The sequence below is a fragment of the Syngnathoides biaculeatus genome, chromosome 13, assembly GCF_019802595.1.
Source record: "Syngnathoides biaculeatus isolate LvHL_M chromosome 13, ASM1980259v1, whole genome shotgun sequence".
Lineage (NCBI taxonomy): Eukaryota > Metazoa > Chordata > Actinopteri > Syngnathiformes > Syngnathidae > Syngnathoides > Syngnathoides biaculeatus.
In genome coordinates, this window is record NC_084652.1 from 8,353,844 (window position 1) to 8,371,152 (window position 17,309).

At 46.3% G+C, this 17,309-nt stretch overlaps 2 protein-coding genes across 3 annotated transcripts in view; both read right to left on the minus strand.

The window, feature by feature from the left end:
* The window catches only part of LOC133511121 (microtubule cross-linking factor 1), a 39,143-nt gene extending 30,196 nt beyond the window's left edge, over window positions 1-8,947 (minus strand). For both annotated transcript variants that reach the window (XM_061839755.1, XM_061839754.1), the window contains exons 1-3: window positions 7,789-8,947; window positions 2,284-2,508; window positions 2,051-2,209 (exon numbers count right to left, since the gene is read on the minus strand). In XM_061839755.1, the coding sequence (XP_061695739.1) occupies window positions 2,051-2,209; window positions 2,284-2,508; window positions 7,789-8,478 (1,074 nt within the window). In that variant the 5' untranslated portion in view covers window positions 8,479-8,947. The remainder of the gene's footprint in view (window positions 1-2,050; window positions 2,210-2,283; window positions 2,509-7,788) is intronic.
* Window positions 8,948-9,638: 691 nt separating this feature from the next.
* Window positions 9,639-16,818, minus strand: rab12 (RAB12, member RAS oncogene family). Its single transcript, XM_061839837.1, has 6 exons — window positions 16,428-16,818; window positions 15,361-15,421; window positions 12,958-13,096; window positions 11,945-12,034; window positions 11,754-11,858; window positions 9,639-11,154 (listed from the first exon to the last, which is right to left on the minus strand). Exons 1-6 carry the CDS (start codon window positions 16,651-16,653, stop codon window positions 11,047-11,049), a joined length of 729 nt encoding a protein of 242 aa, XP_061695821.1. The 5' UTR covers window positions 16,654-16,818; the 3' UTR covers window positions 9,639-11,046.
* Window positions 16,819-17,309: the final 491 nt, after the last annotated feature.

Sequence of the window (17,309 nt, forward strand, 5' to 3'; positions counted from 1 at the left end):
GTGAACTTTGATATATTTCGCGTTGATGGACAATACGTGAAATTGCAGACTTTGGAGTACGACCGCGTACAAGCTAGTCTCGCGCTTCCGTTAGCATGTAGCGAGTATCTCCTGCGACTCGGCTGCCAAAACGGCGCGTCCAAAACATTCCTGTGATTTCACCGCTGCTGATGTCTGCGACTCGGACGCCACTGCTCGTTCGCTATAACGCGTTACGATGTACAAACGAGAGTTCGAGGAACAGGCTGTCACCTCCCGGCATTCGGGTGCACTTTACGAGACAAAACATGATATCGTCGATCCGGAGAAACGTTGTGGTCCCGGTTGTGGATCTCGGCTTTTAAAGCGAGGAGACAGTTTCTCGCCGTACCCGCGTGTCATTGTGTCGACGGAACTCGGCGTTATCCCGCGACGACAACGCGAATCCCACACGTTAATCCCGATTTACGTCTACCGCGGGCGACAGGATCGTGTCGCGTAAACCGGTTGCTGCCGGTTCGAGGAAAGTTAACGGCGCCATGATGTGGCGCTGCGCTGAATTATAGATGGTCGGCGTGTATTTATGTTCAAAGGGAGGATGCATGCGGTGGATGTGTGCCACTGCGGCAGCGAGTCTCCTCACTCATTGGCGGAGACGCGCACAAATGCAGCAGCGGCACATGTTAACTGGGTCAGTGAGATTCCCTCACGCGCTTCTCCCGGCTTGTGATCAGCAACACGTACTCGAATGTTCGGCGAAGTTGCCCACGCGGGGCTTGCGCGTCTGCTGCATGCGCCACATGCAAGGATCGACGACACCGGTGGGGGGGGGGGGGGGGGGGAATGGCCCAGCAAGCAGTCACGTGATCACGAATACTGTGATAACCGTTGCGGTGATGCTACATCCACGAGGGTGGGGTGGGGGTGGGGGGGTGTTTAGGGTTAATTAATGAATCATCCTCATCAGTCATTAGCAGTCTGGATGCGGAGGGGTGAACATCCGCCGCTCTGGAAGGAATTTCCGTCTTCAGAAATTGCTAGATCTGTTTCGGGTCGATTTGGGCGCCACGGTGGGGGAGCTGGTAAAGCGTTGGCCTCACAGTTCGGAGGTCCCGGGTTCGATCCCGGCCCAGCCTCGTGTGGAGTTTGCATGTTCTCCCCGTCCCTGCCTCTAGCTGTGATTGTTTGTCTAGATGTGCCCTGCGATTGGCTGACGACCAGATTGGAGTGTACCCCGCCGCCTCCTGCCCGTTGGCATTTGGGATAGGCTCCTCGTGAGGATAAGTGCCAAAGAAAATGGATGGATGGATGTTTTCAGTCGATTTGTTGAAAAATAGTCACTCGAGGGGTGTGGAGTCTGAGTAACCGCTAGCTTCGTCGCAACGCCCTAGTTTTTCATAAATTGCTCATGCACCAATAACCGAGCTTGTTGCTAGGGAAAGATTCATTGGGCAAAATCTTTTGTGCCTGCAAGGCTCCCCCTCCAAAAAAGATTAAAAAACAAATCCACACCAACATAGTTCCATGGCTTTGTGTACATAATGACTTGTTGGTCACTGGTTAAATTAAGACTTCCTGGTACATGCCGACCCTCACTGTCCTTCATCCATCCATCCATTCATTTTCTTTTCCGCTTATCCTCACGAGGGTCGCGGGGAGTGCAGTAGCCTATCTTGGCTGTCAACGGGTAGGAGGCGGGGTACACCCTGAACTGGTTTCCAGCCAATCGCAGGGCACATAGAGACAAATAGTCGTACTCACAATCACACCTTGGGGCAATTTAGAGCCTCCAATTAATGTTGCATGTTTTTGGGATGTGGGAGGAAACCGGAGTGCCCAGAGAAAACCCACGAAGGCACGGGAAGAACATGCAAACTCCACACGGGCGGGCGCCGGGATCGAACCCAGGTCCTCGGAACTGTGAACTTTACCAGCTGACCCACCGTGCCGCCCCTCCCTGTCCTTTGTCCTCATTTTGTTAATATAACAGCATGACTAGCCTGCTGTATGTCAATTATTTATTTTTTATTTTTAATCGCGAACTGAAGCGGTTTCATTTCTGCCGACCGACCTCTTTGGCCCGCTCCAGCTCGTTGTGCAGCGCCTGCTTGGAGATCTCCACCTCGATGATCCTCTGGCGCAGCTGCTCGTTCTCGTCCTCGGCCCGGCTGCGCTTGTCCTCCACGCTCTCCAGCTCGTTGTGGAGACGCACCGACACGTCTTTGGCCACCTGCGGCGGGGGGACGGGCACACGCTCAGCGAGACGCACGCGTCCGGACTCGGCCGGACGGACGCGAGAGACACCTTGAGGTCTTGCTCGAGGGCGCGCAGCATCTCGCCGTCCACGTGACCCGTCTGGGCCGCTCGCAGGCCCTTCTGCTCGGCCTTCCTCAGGCGGTACTGCAGGATGCGGCAGTTCTTGTTGGAGCGCTCCAGCTCGCGCCGCAGCTCCTGCAGCTGGTACACCTCCTCGTCCATGTAGGTGTCGCGCAGCTCCTCCATCTCCGCCCGCAGCTCTTCCGCCTCATCCTGCGAAGAAGCGCAAGGGCTTTTCTAGTGAATACAGAGCGGCGATCGACTTGGGAAATGCGACGCTGTTCGCGCTTCACTTCATGACGAAAACAAAAGCTGCGTATACCAACAGGATCGGATCGGATCGGGATGCCACGTATAGTGTAACTATGTGTACAAATTTAATACGGAGCAATAGAATGATTTCAAATATCATCTGAGTTTTTGGAATCATTTTTTGTCTTTTTGGGGGGGGAGGGGGGACTATTAACTGGGGTGCAATCAATGATTCACAGATTTCATGAGAAAAATATCAATATTGGCGGCACGGGTTCAATCCCGGACCCCCTGTGTGGAGTTTGCGTATTCTCCCCATGCCTGCGTGGGTTTCCTCCGGGTCCTCCGGTTTCCTCCCACATCCCCAAAACACGCAACAATAATTGGACCCTCTAAATTGCCACTAGGTGTGATTGTGAGTGCGGCGGTTTGTCTCAATGTGCCCTCCGATTGGCTGGCAACCAATTCAGGGTGTACCCCGCCTCCTGCCTGTTGACAGCTGGGATAGGCTCCAGCACTCCCCGTGACCATCGTGAGGATAAGCGGCAAAGAAAATGGATGGATGGATGGAAATTGCCGCTAGGTGTGATTGTGAGTGTGGCTGTTTGTCCCGATGTGACCTGCGATTGGGTGCCAACCAGTTCGGGGATAGGCTCCAGCACTCCCCAAGACCCTTGTGAGGATAAGCAGCAAAGACAATGGATGGATGGATGGATAATAACCGGGTTGCGATAATTGATTCACAGATTTCATGAGGAAATATCCATATTGGCGGCACGGTGGCGCAGCTGGAAAGCATTGGTCTCACAGTTCTGAGGTCCCGGGTTCGATCCCAGACCAGCCTGTGTAGAGTTTGCGGGTTCTCCCCGTGCCTCCGTGGGTTTTCTCCGGGCACTCCAGTTTCCTCCCACATCCCAAAAAACATGCAACATTAATTGGACACGCTAAATTGCCCCTAGGTGTGATTGTGAGTGTGACTGTTGTCTGTCTCCATTTGCCCTGCGATCGGCTGGCGACAAATTCAGGGTGTACCCCGCCTCCTGCCCGTTGACAGCTGGAATAGGCTCCAACACTCCCTGTGACCCTTGTGAGGATAAGCGGCTAAGAAAATGGATCGATGGAATATCAATACTTGATGCTGGTTTACAATATCGATACCAACTGCAATTAACAACGATAAGACGTCACAATATCAAGATTTTGTCCCATCTCCGTAATAATAACAACAATAATAACAACAACATGATTATCCTTCGAAATGATCTGTTTGGAGGGTGTTCCTACACCCAATTTTGTGTCGATTGGTCAAAGTGGCGTTAGGAACAACTGAGTGAGTTTTCGGTGATGGGGGGGCTCATCTCGACACAATGAAGAGGACCCTGAACTCATTTAGCTAACAAACATTTATTATTTGTTAGCTTCCTCCCGCCTCGTGCATCCGTCAGCTCCTTAAAAGATCGCAAGTGAGCCTCCTCCCTTTTACCATTGAGCAATTCTCAAGATGTCACACGGGAAGCGAGTTCGACGCTCGAAGGAGACATGAAATATTGGAGCTTCCCACCGAGATAAGATGCTTAGTTACATCATCAGCAGCGCCACTGCCGGACCTCTCTGATCACGAGCGCGTATTAGCGTGTAATCCCCAAAGGTACGCGCTATTCTCTTTGAAAATTATATTCATTTTTTGCGCACTTCACCAAAGCCAGCATCTTTTTTTTTTTTTATTCTCTTGGACTTGCTGTTTATTTTTCTTCTTATGATGTATGAATTACCTTTTTGGAGGCCTCAATATGCCTGGAAATGTTTTACAAGATTGGCTATCGTGCTTAAAGGTGTTGGAAGGGGCTCCAGAAGAAGGACCCCCCCCCCTCACACACACACACACACACACACACCCTGAAATTCATTCACTTGCGCCGAGTCCACCGTGTTCTCCACCCCCTTCCTTCTTTTTTTATTGATCCGGAGGTCGATTAAATGCTCTTCATCACTGATGTGAGCTCCCTCCTAATTGCACACCATAAAATGAAAAGTTCATTAAAAACGACAACAACACATTTACGCTTACGTCTTGGTGTCCATTGACAAACCAACGACGGTTTTGCTGCTTCCTTTTACGAGAAACGAGCCGCATTGATTCATTGGCGCCTCGGCAGGAAATACGGCGGCGAGGGTTTTAAAAGAGGGTGGGGGGGTGGGGGTAGAGGTCACGGTGCACTATTTAAAGTGGGGGAAATAAAAGACTTTAAATGGACAATAAGTGCACAATTCACAGCTTTAGTCGTACATGGAAAATGTGCACCGCAGACAGCATTTACAAACCATTTTCCAGTGGAAAAAAATGATGCGACTATAACAATTTGGTACACATAACGTCAAAGTTGGATGCTTTTAAAAAAAAAAAATGATAATGAACTGAAAGTTTTACGGAAAAATACGAACAGACTCCTTGGCAAAATGGGCCGTGGCTAATCAATGAAAAATTCAGGGAGTATTTTGATTCGTTCACTGGCTTATTATGATTTAAGTTTTATATATATATATATATATATATATATATCCATTATCCAATCTTCTTATCCTCACAATGGTCACGGGAGAGCCGGAGCCTATCCCAGCTAGTTTCGGGCGAAAGGCGAACTACACCCTGAACTGGTCGCCAGTCAGTCGCAGGGCAGATATCGACACCATCACTGAGCGGGAATCGATCCCGGCGTGTGTACCATTACAGGTCACGGGGAGTGCTGGAGCCTTCACATTTTTAATTTTAAGAATAACGAAATAAAAACATTTTATTGTACATTTTTCCAAGGTCGTGAATTTAAAACTTTTAATTGAACTTATGCAAATTTACCAATATAAAACACCTTTTTTCCCCCATATTTCAATCCATCCATTCATTTTCTTTGCCGCTTATCCTCACGAGAGTCGCGTGGAGTGCTGGAGCCTATCCTAGCTGTCAACGGGCAGGAGGCGCGGTACACCCTGAACTGGTTGCCAGGCAATTGCAGGGCAGATCGAGACAAACAGCCACACTGACAATCACACCTAGGGGCAATTTAGAGTGTCCAATTCATGTTACATGTTTTTGGGATGCAGGAGGAAACCTGGAGAAAAGCCACGCAAGCATGAGAACATGCAAACTCCACACAGGCACGTCCGGGATTGAACCCGGGATCTCAGAACTGTGAGGCCAACGCTTTCCATCTGATCCATCGTGCCGCCAATGACATTATTTCACCCCCAAATTTCTTGGCATCAAAACCCCCATCTCGTTTCTTGAGTTCTTTTTCAGGCTGCGACTGACAGTAAATGTCAGTGAATGTTTTATAAATATGAATAAACATTCCCTCTCATCCAAACCCTCACCCTTATGATCATTTTACCCCCATAAATTCCCAAATTGAACCTGTAAATAATCCTTTTTGGACAATATGTTTATTTTCAAGGCTGTTATTTACGCCAGTGTGCAACAAAGCGATACTGCATTAGAATGAGAGGCGTTCGGGAAATTGTGCTAATGGAGCGGGGTCAGAATATTAGGAACAGCTCTGGGAGGGGGGGGGGGGGGTGATGAGAATCTGCCAGTGCGTCCAATATCGCATCCGGTCAGAGCACTTCTAGTTTCCCAGGTCCTACTAGGTGTGTTTCATCAATGACACACATGTACATTGTGAGTAGCATGTATGTGTGTGTGTTTTTTTTTTTTTTGGGGGGGGGGGGGGCGGTAACGGATTGAGGAGTACACCAGCTGGCCGTGTAGGAGGCCGCTTGAGCCTGAGGGCAAATCTGATTAACCACTGAGGCCAAGACACACGCAGTAACTTACTGGCAACACTGTTGCCGCGACGTTACGGTAAATTAGCACAGGGGGAGGGTGTGTGTGTGTGTGTGCGTGGGCGGGGGGTACTTAAAAAAGTGGCAAGTGACGAGTTTTAATTGGATTCCGGGGTCGTGCACTACTCGCCACGTCATGCGTCATATTATTTGCTCCATACTCGTCGATTAGCTGACCTGTATCAGGTGACACTAAATGGAAGCAGCAATTGGCTCCCGCCTCGTGACCTCTACGGTGACCTTACTTCAGTGGAAATATGCGGCGACTACCAAACACGCATTTATATAATACATATGACGCTTTTATGCAACAGTGCTATATTGTTACTTTTCAATATTTCTCCATAATCTATTTTTATGATCATTGTGTTTCTTTTATGTCTCTTGTTATAAAAGCGCCTTGTTATTCACACTTAAAAAAAAAATCGAAATAAGTTCACACCTGCATCCATCGCAGTTGAGAAATCGCCAGCCAATCGTTGGCTTAGCTTGCCTTCGAAACAGATGTCGCTCGATTGCACACCAGCGCGGGTACCAAAACACGTTTATTTACGTTATATTAATCTTCATTATTCAGGAAAATTAAGTATTAAAGTATTTACCACAGCGACGGTTTAATGTTTCACGGCGCAACGCGTGCTGGGAACCACGCGGCTTCTCCCACAAAACGTCGTCGCCCTCTGCGACCTCGACCAAAATCCCATGATGCAGCGGAAACTATGGTTAATTATGTATGTATAATCACAAGTGTTTTAATGTATGATATTTGGGAAATAAATTTAAGTAGAATTCACAGGACAGTCTGATAGTGTAGCTTGTCTTTGTGGGTTTGACAGTGACGGCTGAAGTTAGACGGCCTATTTGTTGTGTCTCTTGTCTTCGAGTTTTTATCGTTGCATTTTAATTTTTTTCCCAGTGTTATCTAAAACATAAGCCTTGAATGTGATAGTGGCCTCGGTTCTCTGATTCGTAGCATACTGGTGGTTCGCACCTTGCTGCGTTTGTGCAGCTAACACAAAAAAAAACAAAAAAAAAAACTGTTCCTTGCTGCGACTACTGGAGATTAATAACTTTATTTATATAGCACATTTCCATAATGCAAAAAACAACGTCGGAGTGGTGTGTCACGTGATGTGCCTCTGATCATGTTAAAACTTATTATTTAGTTCAATGCACAATTTTAACTTTTTTGTTGCCGTAGAGTTGCTTCTTTGCTCGCATGTGCAGCCCCTTATGTGTGCTAGTGGGTTGGAATCCGGGTCCAACATACGTTAGGTTCGTTGAAGGTTCGACAGTTGCTTGTCTATGTGTGTGCATGTGTGTGTGTGTTTGGGGTGCGGGGGGGGGGGGCGATGGGCTGGCGACCAGTCCAGGGTGTTTCTCTGCTATCTGACGGGTGCTTACCTTCAAATAATCGTTCTCAGATCTCAAATCCTCAATTTCTCTCAGCAGCTCTTCATCGGTTCCTTTGGGTTTCTTCTCCGGAGCGGGCCGGGCCGGACACACCGAAGCCTTGGGGGCGGGATGAAGCGCCGGAGTCGCAGGCGGGTCCGCCCTCGGCGGACGCTCTGCGCCGGGGCGATCCCGATCACTGGAGCCGGTGGCGGACTCGGCGTCGCTGCTGGCCACCGGCGCCAGCTCGGACGGGCAGTCCGACAGATCCGAGCTGCTGTCTGTCTGGCTGACCAGACCTGTCGGTACCCGGACCGGGGAGCCATGGCCGAGAGGCCCGATGCACGCCGGGACGAGCTTTCCCTTCTTGGCCTTGGCGAGGGTCGGGCTGCCGGCTGCTTTAAGTTCGATTCCGGCGAGCCTTCCGGGCTTTTTGGCCGGCCCGGCCTTGGAGTTGCTCCTGGCGGCCGCGCCGGGCTTGTCTTTCACCGCGGCGGCCAGGTTGCGCCTGGAGCCGCGGTTCGGAGCCTGCTGCTTGCCGAGTTTGGGCGATTTGGGTCCGATGGCCGGCGGCCTCGGGGCGCGAGCGTGCACGTCCTTCAGGAAAGGTCTGGCCGGGGAAGGCGCCCGGTTCGGTCTCTTCTTCTCCGCCTGGCTCGCTCTGGTGTCGCCGCCTGCAGAGCCATTGGGGCTCTCCATCATACACCGGCGGGAGCAGGAGGGAGGAAACGCTCGGTCCTCCTCGGCACCGCGGGACGGGAACGGCAGTTGCGGAGCGTCTTGCCGGCGGGGTTCGAGATGAGCATCCTGCGCGGTACCGCGACCACTAGTGTGCACTCACTCACCTACGCGGGGTGTCATTGTGGTCCCCGCGGAGGAGGACGACTGCAGTCGCGGCGGATTGGGGCGGAGGAGACGGGCACGTTGCACACATGCTGGCGGCTGCAAGCGTCGCTAGACTCGGTCTTCCTCGGCCTGGCGGCTCTCCATCTCCATCCCCTCAGCCTCGTCTCCGCTACTACTACAGCACTTCTGTGGCTCGCGACTCGACGCGTCAGGTCCGCAATCGCTGCGGTTGTGTGACGCCCGCGAGTGGCTTCACGGCGCATGCGCTGCTTTGAAACGCACGCGCGCGCGCGCGCCTCGTGGGTTTTGGATGGAAGCAGGTCGCTCGTGCGCGCGCACCCTCTGTTCACTTGATGCACGCTCCACGGTGCATTTCAGCTCTGCAGCAGTAAATAAAGCAGACACTTTGTTGAACAACCGCGAGTCAGACAACTCACGCTAGGTGAACAATAAATAATCATCCATTTTCTTTCCCGCTTATCCTCACAAGGGTAGCGGGAAGTGCTGGAGCCTATCCCAGCTGTCAACGGGCAGGAGGCGGGGTACACCCTCAACTGGTTGCCAGCCAATCGCGGGGCACATGGAGACAAACAGCCGCAATCACAATCACACCAGGGGCGCAATTTAGAGGGGAGAACATGCAAACTCCACACAGGCGGGACCGGGATCGAACCCGGGTCCTCACAACTGTGAGGCCAACGCTTGATCAGCTGAACCACCGTGCCACCACAAAAAAATAACAACATGATACAAAACTTCCATTGACTTCAGCTGTTCAGTTCAAAAAGGGAAAGTTGGAAGACAGAATTCATAATTCCAAATCCTACCTAAATGATTAAGAATAATCTTGATGGTGTCTTGGAGCATATTTTCAGTTACCGTCGATCGTTTGCACACCTCCAGTGGAGTGAAACAAGTTAGTAACATAAAGATGATTATTGAAAAAAAAAAACATGAATGAAAAGAACTAACATATAGGAATCAATATCCAACAAATACAATGCAAACCACGTGAATCTGGTAATAAATATAGACATCTTTAATTTCATTAGTCCAACAATGCCACAATGGTTATAAATAGCAAAAAATCCAAATTGCAACGAGAGGCCCGACACTTCTCTGAGATCTCTTACACTTATTGAATAGAAAAAAAATAATAATAGAGAAATGGGATAGAAGAGCAGTAGAAAGGTTAGTGGCAAAAAAAAAAAAAAAAAAATGCTGACATAATTGGGTCCGCGCGCTTGCAAGCGTTCTAAAAAGTAAACGATAGAAGATGCAAATGGGTCATGTAAAGCCGTGCACAAATACTGATGTGTAACATCTGAAGGGCAAAAATCTCTCAGGATAATCTTTGAGACGTCCGACAATCAGGACTTTGCTCAAATTTGGCCCGATTTTCAGCGTGCGGGTACGCCGCCGTTCAATTTCACGTCGCAGTCACGTATTCCGTAGCTCAGCCCAGCGCAGTATTGACCACACGTACTGATTTGTGATTGTGACTATTGAACAGGTTTAACAGTTACTATTTCAGGGCTAAACCATTTTTCAATCAGGGAGGGGGGAAAAACTAATCCATCTGTACACACACCACAGGTAACTAAGTCAGTATAATTGTTGAGATATCGGAGAATCAGGCCTTTGCTGACCTTTATCGCAAAGGGGGATGCTCAAGTATTGCCCGATTTTCGGTGTGCTGGTACCCCGCTTAACTCATTGTAGTATGAACCCACATCAAAAGTGTTTTTAGTGTTCCGTGACAAAAGGCCCAACGTGTTCAGAGAAACTTTAAAGTTAAGGAATTCATGTGCATTTTTTTTTTTTTTTTTAAATGTGCAAAGGACGGGACGCTCGTAAATGGAGTCGACAAACACGTAGCAGACCTGTTCCCTCACCGTGAAACCGTTTTTCTTTATCCTCGACTTCCTGCGTCTGTTTCATTCGCATATGCATTCTGTAACAGTCTGGCCGCACGATACTGCTGATTAACCACCTACCTGCTACGTTATCCTGGTTGCAGCATAAAAAAAAAAAAAGATAGTGTGCTTTCGTCGAGTCAACAAATGACAGTATCGGATAAGATGAACTGGGAATATAAGTTGCTGTAAATAAAGGGTCGGTGGGTGGGGGTGGGAGGGTGAGGGTGCTTGCTACCTCAAAGGCACGTGTGTGTGTGTGTGTGTGTGTGTGTGTGTGGGTGCACAGCTTGTGGCGTGAGGTAGTCCGGGTGAGGGCGGCAGAAGCTGGGTGGGCTTAAGTGTTGCTAAAGTTGCAACTTCCAAATCGCTGGTGCCCCCTCTTGGTCACTTTGGCACACTGCACGTGTGAGCAAAATGATGTCTTGTCGGCTGGTTGGTTGTTTGGCGTATGTGAAGGTGTTGAATGCAGGGGGTTGGGTTCGGCGGGTGCTGGGGGAGGGGGCTCTCAGCAGCAGCGTACGCGAGGCGGGGGCAACTCCGGAGGCACTTCGGGTTCGGGCTGTAGGGACAGCAAACTGCCGGAGAGCTCCTTGTTGGGAACCTCAAGCGGCATCTGGATGGACCCGAAAAGACGGACAAAAACGCGGAGGTCACTGCGCACAGAAAACAAAAATAATAAACCAGGTCGGGAAAATGGCGACAACTAAAATGCCATTAGCATTTCTTTCACGTATTCGGGACCTTAACCATTGAGTGAATTAGACCAATAGCAGAAGAAATGCGCTGACCTCTTCGTTCTGGGCAGAACCCGAGCTGCAGAATTCCAAATGAGCTGCACCTGTTTAATGCTCTTTTTGGGAAGTCCAGTCAGAAGACCATTACAATAGTCAAGAGTACTTGAGATAAAAGCACGAATGAGCTTCTCCTGGTCAGCTTGACACACCCAAGCCTTCACTCTGGATATGTTCTTCAGATGGTAAAAGGCCGTCTTCGTAATTGATTTGATGTGACTGTTGAAGGTTTGGTCGGAATCTATTAGAACACTAAGGTTTCGGACTTGGTCTTGGGTTTTTAAAGATAGTGAGCCCAGGTATTTACATATGGCCCACTCCTTCCTTTAATCCAGTTAACCGAGCATTCACATGTTGCGATAATTTTGCTGCCGCCCCACCCCCAAGTTGGCCCAATTTTAAATTCCCACACAATCCCCACCTTGCTAAGAATGTCCTCCACGAGCTTGAGGAAGATCTCTTCCACGTTACAGTTGTCTTTGGCGCTCGTCTCGCAGAAACGCATGCCGCTTATTCGGGAGGAAAACTGCAACACAAGCAGACAAAATAGAGCGTGACTATCACTAATAAAAGAAAAACTTGAGGGGACACATTGAGTTTCAAAACACTCACCCTTTCTCCTTGTTGTCTGGAGATGACCCGATCACTCTCACAGTCCATCTTGTTGCCCACCAGGAGAAGCTCGGCCTCCTCGGAGGCATACTGATGTACAAGGGAAAGGAGACTGGTTTATGAAGTGATGTGCATTTCTACCAACAGTTTTAAACGCATCCATGACTCCATTTTGACGACATACATCCTCACGACACACTTACTACTATTTAATGAGATTTGATGCAAAGAAATGATAAAAATTATTCATTGTGGTTTTAGTTTGCAGTAGTGTACAACATAAGTACATACATACAAGTAAATACAGTCACCTGATTCCCAATACTTTGGTTAAGGTTGAAAATGAGTAAACCTTCAGTGGGAAATCAAAGGCTTGTTTCAAAATGTATGGATTGTATTATACAAATAATTTTGGGACGGAGGGGTTACAATTTTAATAAACTGCAACTGTAATGTTCAATTTTAAAAATATTTTAATTTTCTTTGAGTATGGCAGTAACTTAATTATGTTTATGCGTTTTAATTATTTTTAATTAAGATTTTGAAAATACTTTTTTAAATTTTGATCAAGTAATTTTTGTCAGATTTTGAGGGAAATTGCAAATTTAATTTCAAATGAATTTATTTTATTCTGTTGTTAGAGTATTATGTTTTATTTCAAATGTCAAAATAAAATGTAATAATTGTGGCTGATGCATTTATTTTTCTTACAGTATTTTCCATTTTTTTTAATTTGGTATAATTTTATTTTTATAAAAAACTTTTTGGGTCAAACTGGGAATTTTTTTTAATAGAAAAATATTTTTTAATAAATGGACAATTTTATAATCAAATTTAAACAATCTACTGTCTGTTCAATGAAGGAATTTTTAAAAAATGTTATTCGTTTTAGGATATATATTTATTCATCACAGCATACAGAATGCTCCCAATGTGTGCATGTTTCGATACAGTAAGCTACCCAACATTTCCAGTCAATTCCCGGTGTACGTCATTTGCATGTATTGTGTGACCTTGTCAATCATCTTCATCCACTTGGGAAGGTCGTCAAAGGTCTCCTGCTTGGTGATGTCGTAGACCAGCACGATGCCCTTGGCGCCACGGTAGTATGCCGACGTGATGCTGTTGAAGCGCTCCTGGCCCGCTGTGTCCCTTTTCACATTCACGACGAGATTAATGTCACATTTCGCTCTGGGCTCAGTCGGGCTAGCTTTCATGCAGCCTTCGAAATCAACTAGCGAGAACGTCGACAGCAGCGCTGCGTCGCCTCAATAGAGTTGCCTTCAAGTGTGGACTTTTCAAGGAGTCATATGTTTTTCATAATTTAAGACGTTTTTTTTTTTTTTTTTTTAGACATGCTTGTCAAAATACACACATGAAGGATTACAGTATACTTTACACACCCCATTTGTTGTCTTGCTGAAATCAGCTCATTTTAGGGGCCCGCCCTGTTTCATACAGTGAGCCAGCCCAAATCTGGCCCTCATACTACTGGGCCGGCGACAATAAGAGCTTTCATTACCACGACGACTTGGGGTGGAGCCTGAACAGTTAAAGTATTGGATTCATTGAGGCAGGACTTCATACACTACGCTGTGTGTATGTGGCTCACGGACACATCGCCGAACACAAATAAACATCCACTGCATTGACAACTTCGCTGAGGAATCGAACTCAGTGCTGCTTATCAGAAGCTAACATCGCTAACCAACGCGAATCTAAGCGTTTAACAAACCTCAATGTTGCTCTTACCTTTTTGCGTTGACATTTTTAAAAGAGTTTTAATCTTTTTTTAAAAAAAACGGGACCTTATTTTAAATTGACAGTGCAGAAAATGCTCATCAGACTTGTTGAAAGTGGCTCTGGCCCTTTGGCCATTCTAGCGGATGATGTCACGGGGTGAAAAAATAGCATAGGGGTTTGTTGTTGTGTATAATAGCCCCACTTTTAAAAGTAAAAACATAAATTATATTTATAATATTTTGTTATCAGACATTTTCAGAAATAGTCACGGAAACGCTTTGCGTGGTTGTTTAACTTTTACACTTGATGGGCGGACAGGGACTGAGGAGGCAAAACTACATGTAAGCACATCATTCCAAATAATCTATATTTTTTATACTACGTCCCCCTTTCAAGTTCTGAAGCGTCATTTTGCAAAGCCCTTCGCGTGTTACTGTACCTGCGGCACCCCCGCCAGTCACGGCGGGAGCAGATACGAGATGGTGTCGCAATCCCGTAAAGATGGAAGCGAGCATGCGGCTGTGATGGAAGCTGTTCAACATGACAAAGCACACATAGAGGTGGGGAGGAGTGCCAAGAACAGTGGGGGGGGGGGGGGGTGGTTAGTTGACAAGAAAAGATGTGTGAGTGAGTCAAGTGAGGGTGGCGCCAATGACATGCGAGTTCAGTGCTCAGCAGAATGAAATATGTAAAAAAATAAATGAAAAAAACTTTGCGCCATGAGTTCACGTGTTAAGGCCCTTTGACATTGTGCTCCATCATCTCCATCTGCATAACTCCTGTGAATCCTTGTGAGGATAAGTGGCACAGATGATGAATGGATAACATGAATAAGAGTTTCACAACTACGTGACTCGGTAAGTTGCAGTAAAATTAGTCTTTTCTGCAGAGGATAAGGAATATACACCCGCAGGTATTGTTATATTGTCTGTCTACATGTGTTGCTGCTAGGTTTGTGTTCAAACATCCAGTGCTCAAAGGGGAACAACCACCTCGACACCAATGCTTGTTTTGCCAGCCCGTCTATGGCTTTTTGTATTGTGTGTTACCATTAAGCTATCTGACCTTTGAAAATTATGTGAATTGATTTAAAAAAAAAAAACGTGTAATTCTCTTGTAAATTGTCAAAATTGCATTCCCACTCAAAAATACTATTTCTGGCATTTTCACCCTAAAATGCTATTTTAATTGAATTGTTTGGACATATTTCAATCATTACTCAAGGGGAAATTCCTTAGCTGTTGAGCATGTTGAAGCTAGATTTTACACTAATCTGATCGACTTGTTATCGGCCAATAATCTGTACTTTATGATGATCATATTTTATGTTATAACTCGCCAAGCCAATAAATGACGTGAACGATTGGCTACGCGAAGGAGTTTTACTCCACATAGCCGTTGTATACAGTATGTTTTTTAATTAATGGGTTAATGTGAAGAGGCAGCAATTATGTGTTAAAGCATCTGACAAATATGGTGGCCAACGGCCAATATGATACATAGCAGGATTGACGAAAGACTTGAGATGAAAAACAAATGATCCCGCAGCATTTTTCCTCTACAGTTTTTTGTGAACGCATATTGCCGTTTGCAGCGGATTTGCCCTGTGGGCCACCGTAGTCTAACGGATGTAACATGCACAAGACTGAAGGCGTTTAAAATATTGTGCTCACCAGATCTGCAACCGGATCTTCTTCCCCTTCAGCTCCACAGTTTTGATTTTGAAATCCACTCCTAAGGCAAAAAAAAACCCCACAGCATTTATTATCATAATTATAATCCTCTTTGTGTTTCTCGGTGAGTTGAGCGGAATGTCGTGACAGAAAATAGAGCACCGTCGTGACGGCAGCTGCCTGCATGGGGGCGACTATTTTGGGATTGGACGCTGTTGACGGACTGGTGAGCCGTTTTGCTCAAAACAACACACCGGGAATGGAACATTTGACTGTCACAATCTACATTTATATCTTTCAAAACCACATTTCTGGTGTGGAATGATTTGAAGTTTATTTAATTAAAACAAAAGTTGATGAAACAGTAAAATATAGAATATTCAAGATGAGTCCCTGGCGAGCTTCCATTTTTAATTTGACAAGTGGATGCTGCCTGAATAAAAAGTAACAAGTTAAATAAATGAGTCACAATACCAACATGACAAACGGGCAGTTTAACTGCTACGTTATAACAGTGCTCACAATAGTGGTGTATTTATTATTAAAAGTGTAACAAAATAATCAAACAAGTCCTTGTACACTTCTAGTGAAAATCTTTTTTTTTAAGTTTACGTAAAGTTTCGAATAAAACGCCTCCCACTGGCGTCTTTTTTTTCTTTTTGAAAATGTTATAAGCTAGTTTTTAAGTATAAACATGCAGTAGGTCACATAAAAAACAACACGGGGGGGGTATTAAATACAACAACCATATCGATACAGACTAATAACTGAAATAAATACAATTTAAAATGTGTTTTGTTCGAATGCTTTGCAATGCCTTAGTTAGTTAGCACCGCTTGGCTAACTCCAGATGCTAACTTGACACATTAAAACCGGTCAGTTTCAAAGAGCCGAGTTCCCTTCCAGGAAATAGACGCCTACTAAATTTGTGAAAGAATCATCGCAACTTGCGTTTGACAGAGCCTTGAGTCCAACCCGGTGAATAGACGGAGCCCTACCAGTCAACGGTGACTCAAAAACAAGAAGTCACCCAAAGAAGGTGACTTTTTTTTTTTTTTCGCCCTCACCTACGGTGGACTTGCAGGCCTCGGAGAATGTGTCGTCGGTGTATCGCTCCATGAGACTGGTTTTCCCCACGCCGCGGGAGCCAATGATGATGATTTGAAGCTTCAAGTCGGCGGGCCTGGGCGGCATTTTCCGGCGGCGCGAGTGAGCCCCCAAAGCGGGTGACGAGTTCGAGGAGCTCCCGCCGCCGCCGCCGACCCTCCGCGAGATGTCATATCTCGGATCCATCAGCGACTCCACATTTGTGATTAAAGGGTGGAAAAAAACGGAATTTTTAAACTTTTTTTTTTATTTGTGGAAACTTTCTTAAGTTTGGGCAACTTTGGTTCGCGCTAACGATTGTTGTTGTCCGGCCATTAGCTGCCGAAAGGTGGTGACGTAATTGAGTCGATAAAACTGTTTCCGGTTCCGTCGGAAATGTAAAAAAAAAATATCTATATATACATTTGAAAGTGTATATAATCTATATCTCAAGGTATTTGAGGAGACCAATTCTTCGTTAAATGTAATTTAAATTAAATTCTGTGAAATATTTATTTACAAAATTTATTTATTTGGAATGCGAATGGTTAGCTGTGGTGGGAAGTGAAAAGGTGAAAAACTTCAAATGCTTCGATTTACTGTATTTAAGTCGATTTTCAAGTATATTTACGACCCTTATGAGGATAAGTGGCTAAGAAAATGTTTTCATGCATCTTCAGTTTTAATCAAATATGTACATTTTCTTATTATAAGATGTGTTTATGGTTCTACTCATCAAATCAATTCTACTATAGTTGTCAATTACTGACAATATTAGTGATTACTATAGTGAAGATTGGCGTCTTTGACACACAGCGCCTTGCCATACTGTTTGTCCCTCGGCGGCAACCGTTGGCTGCGCA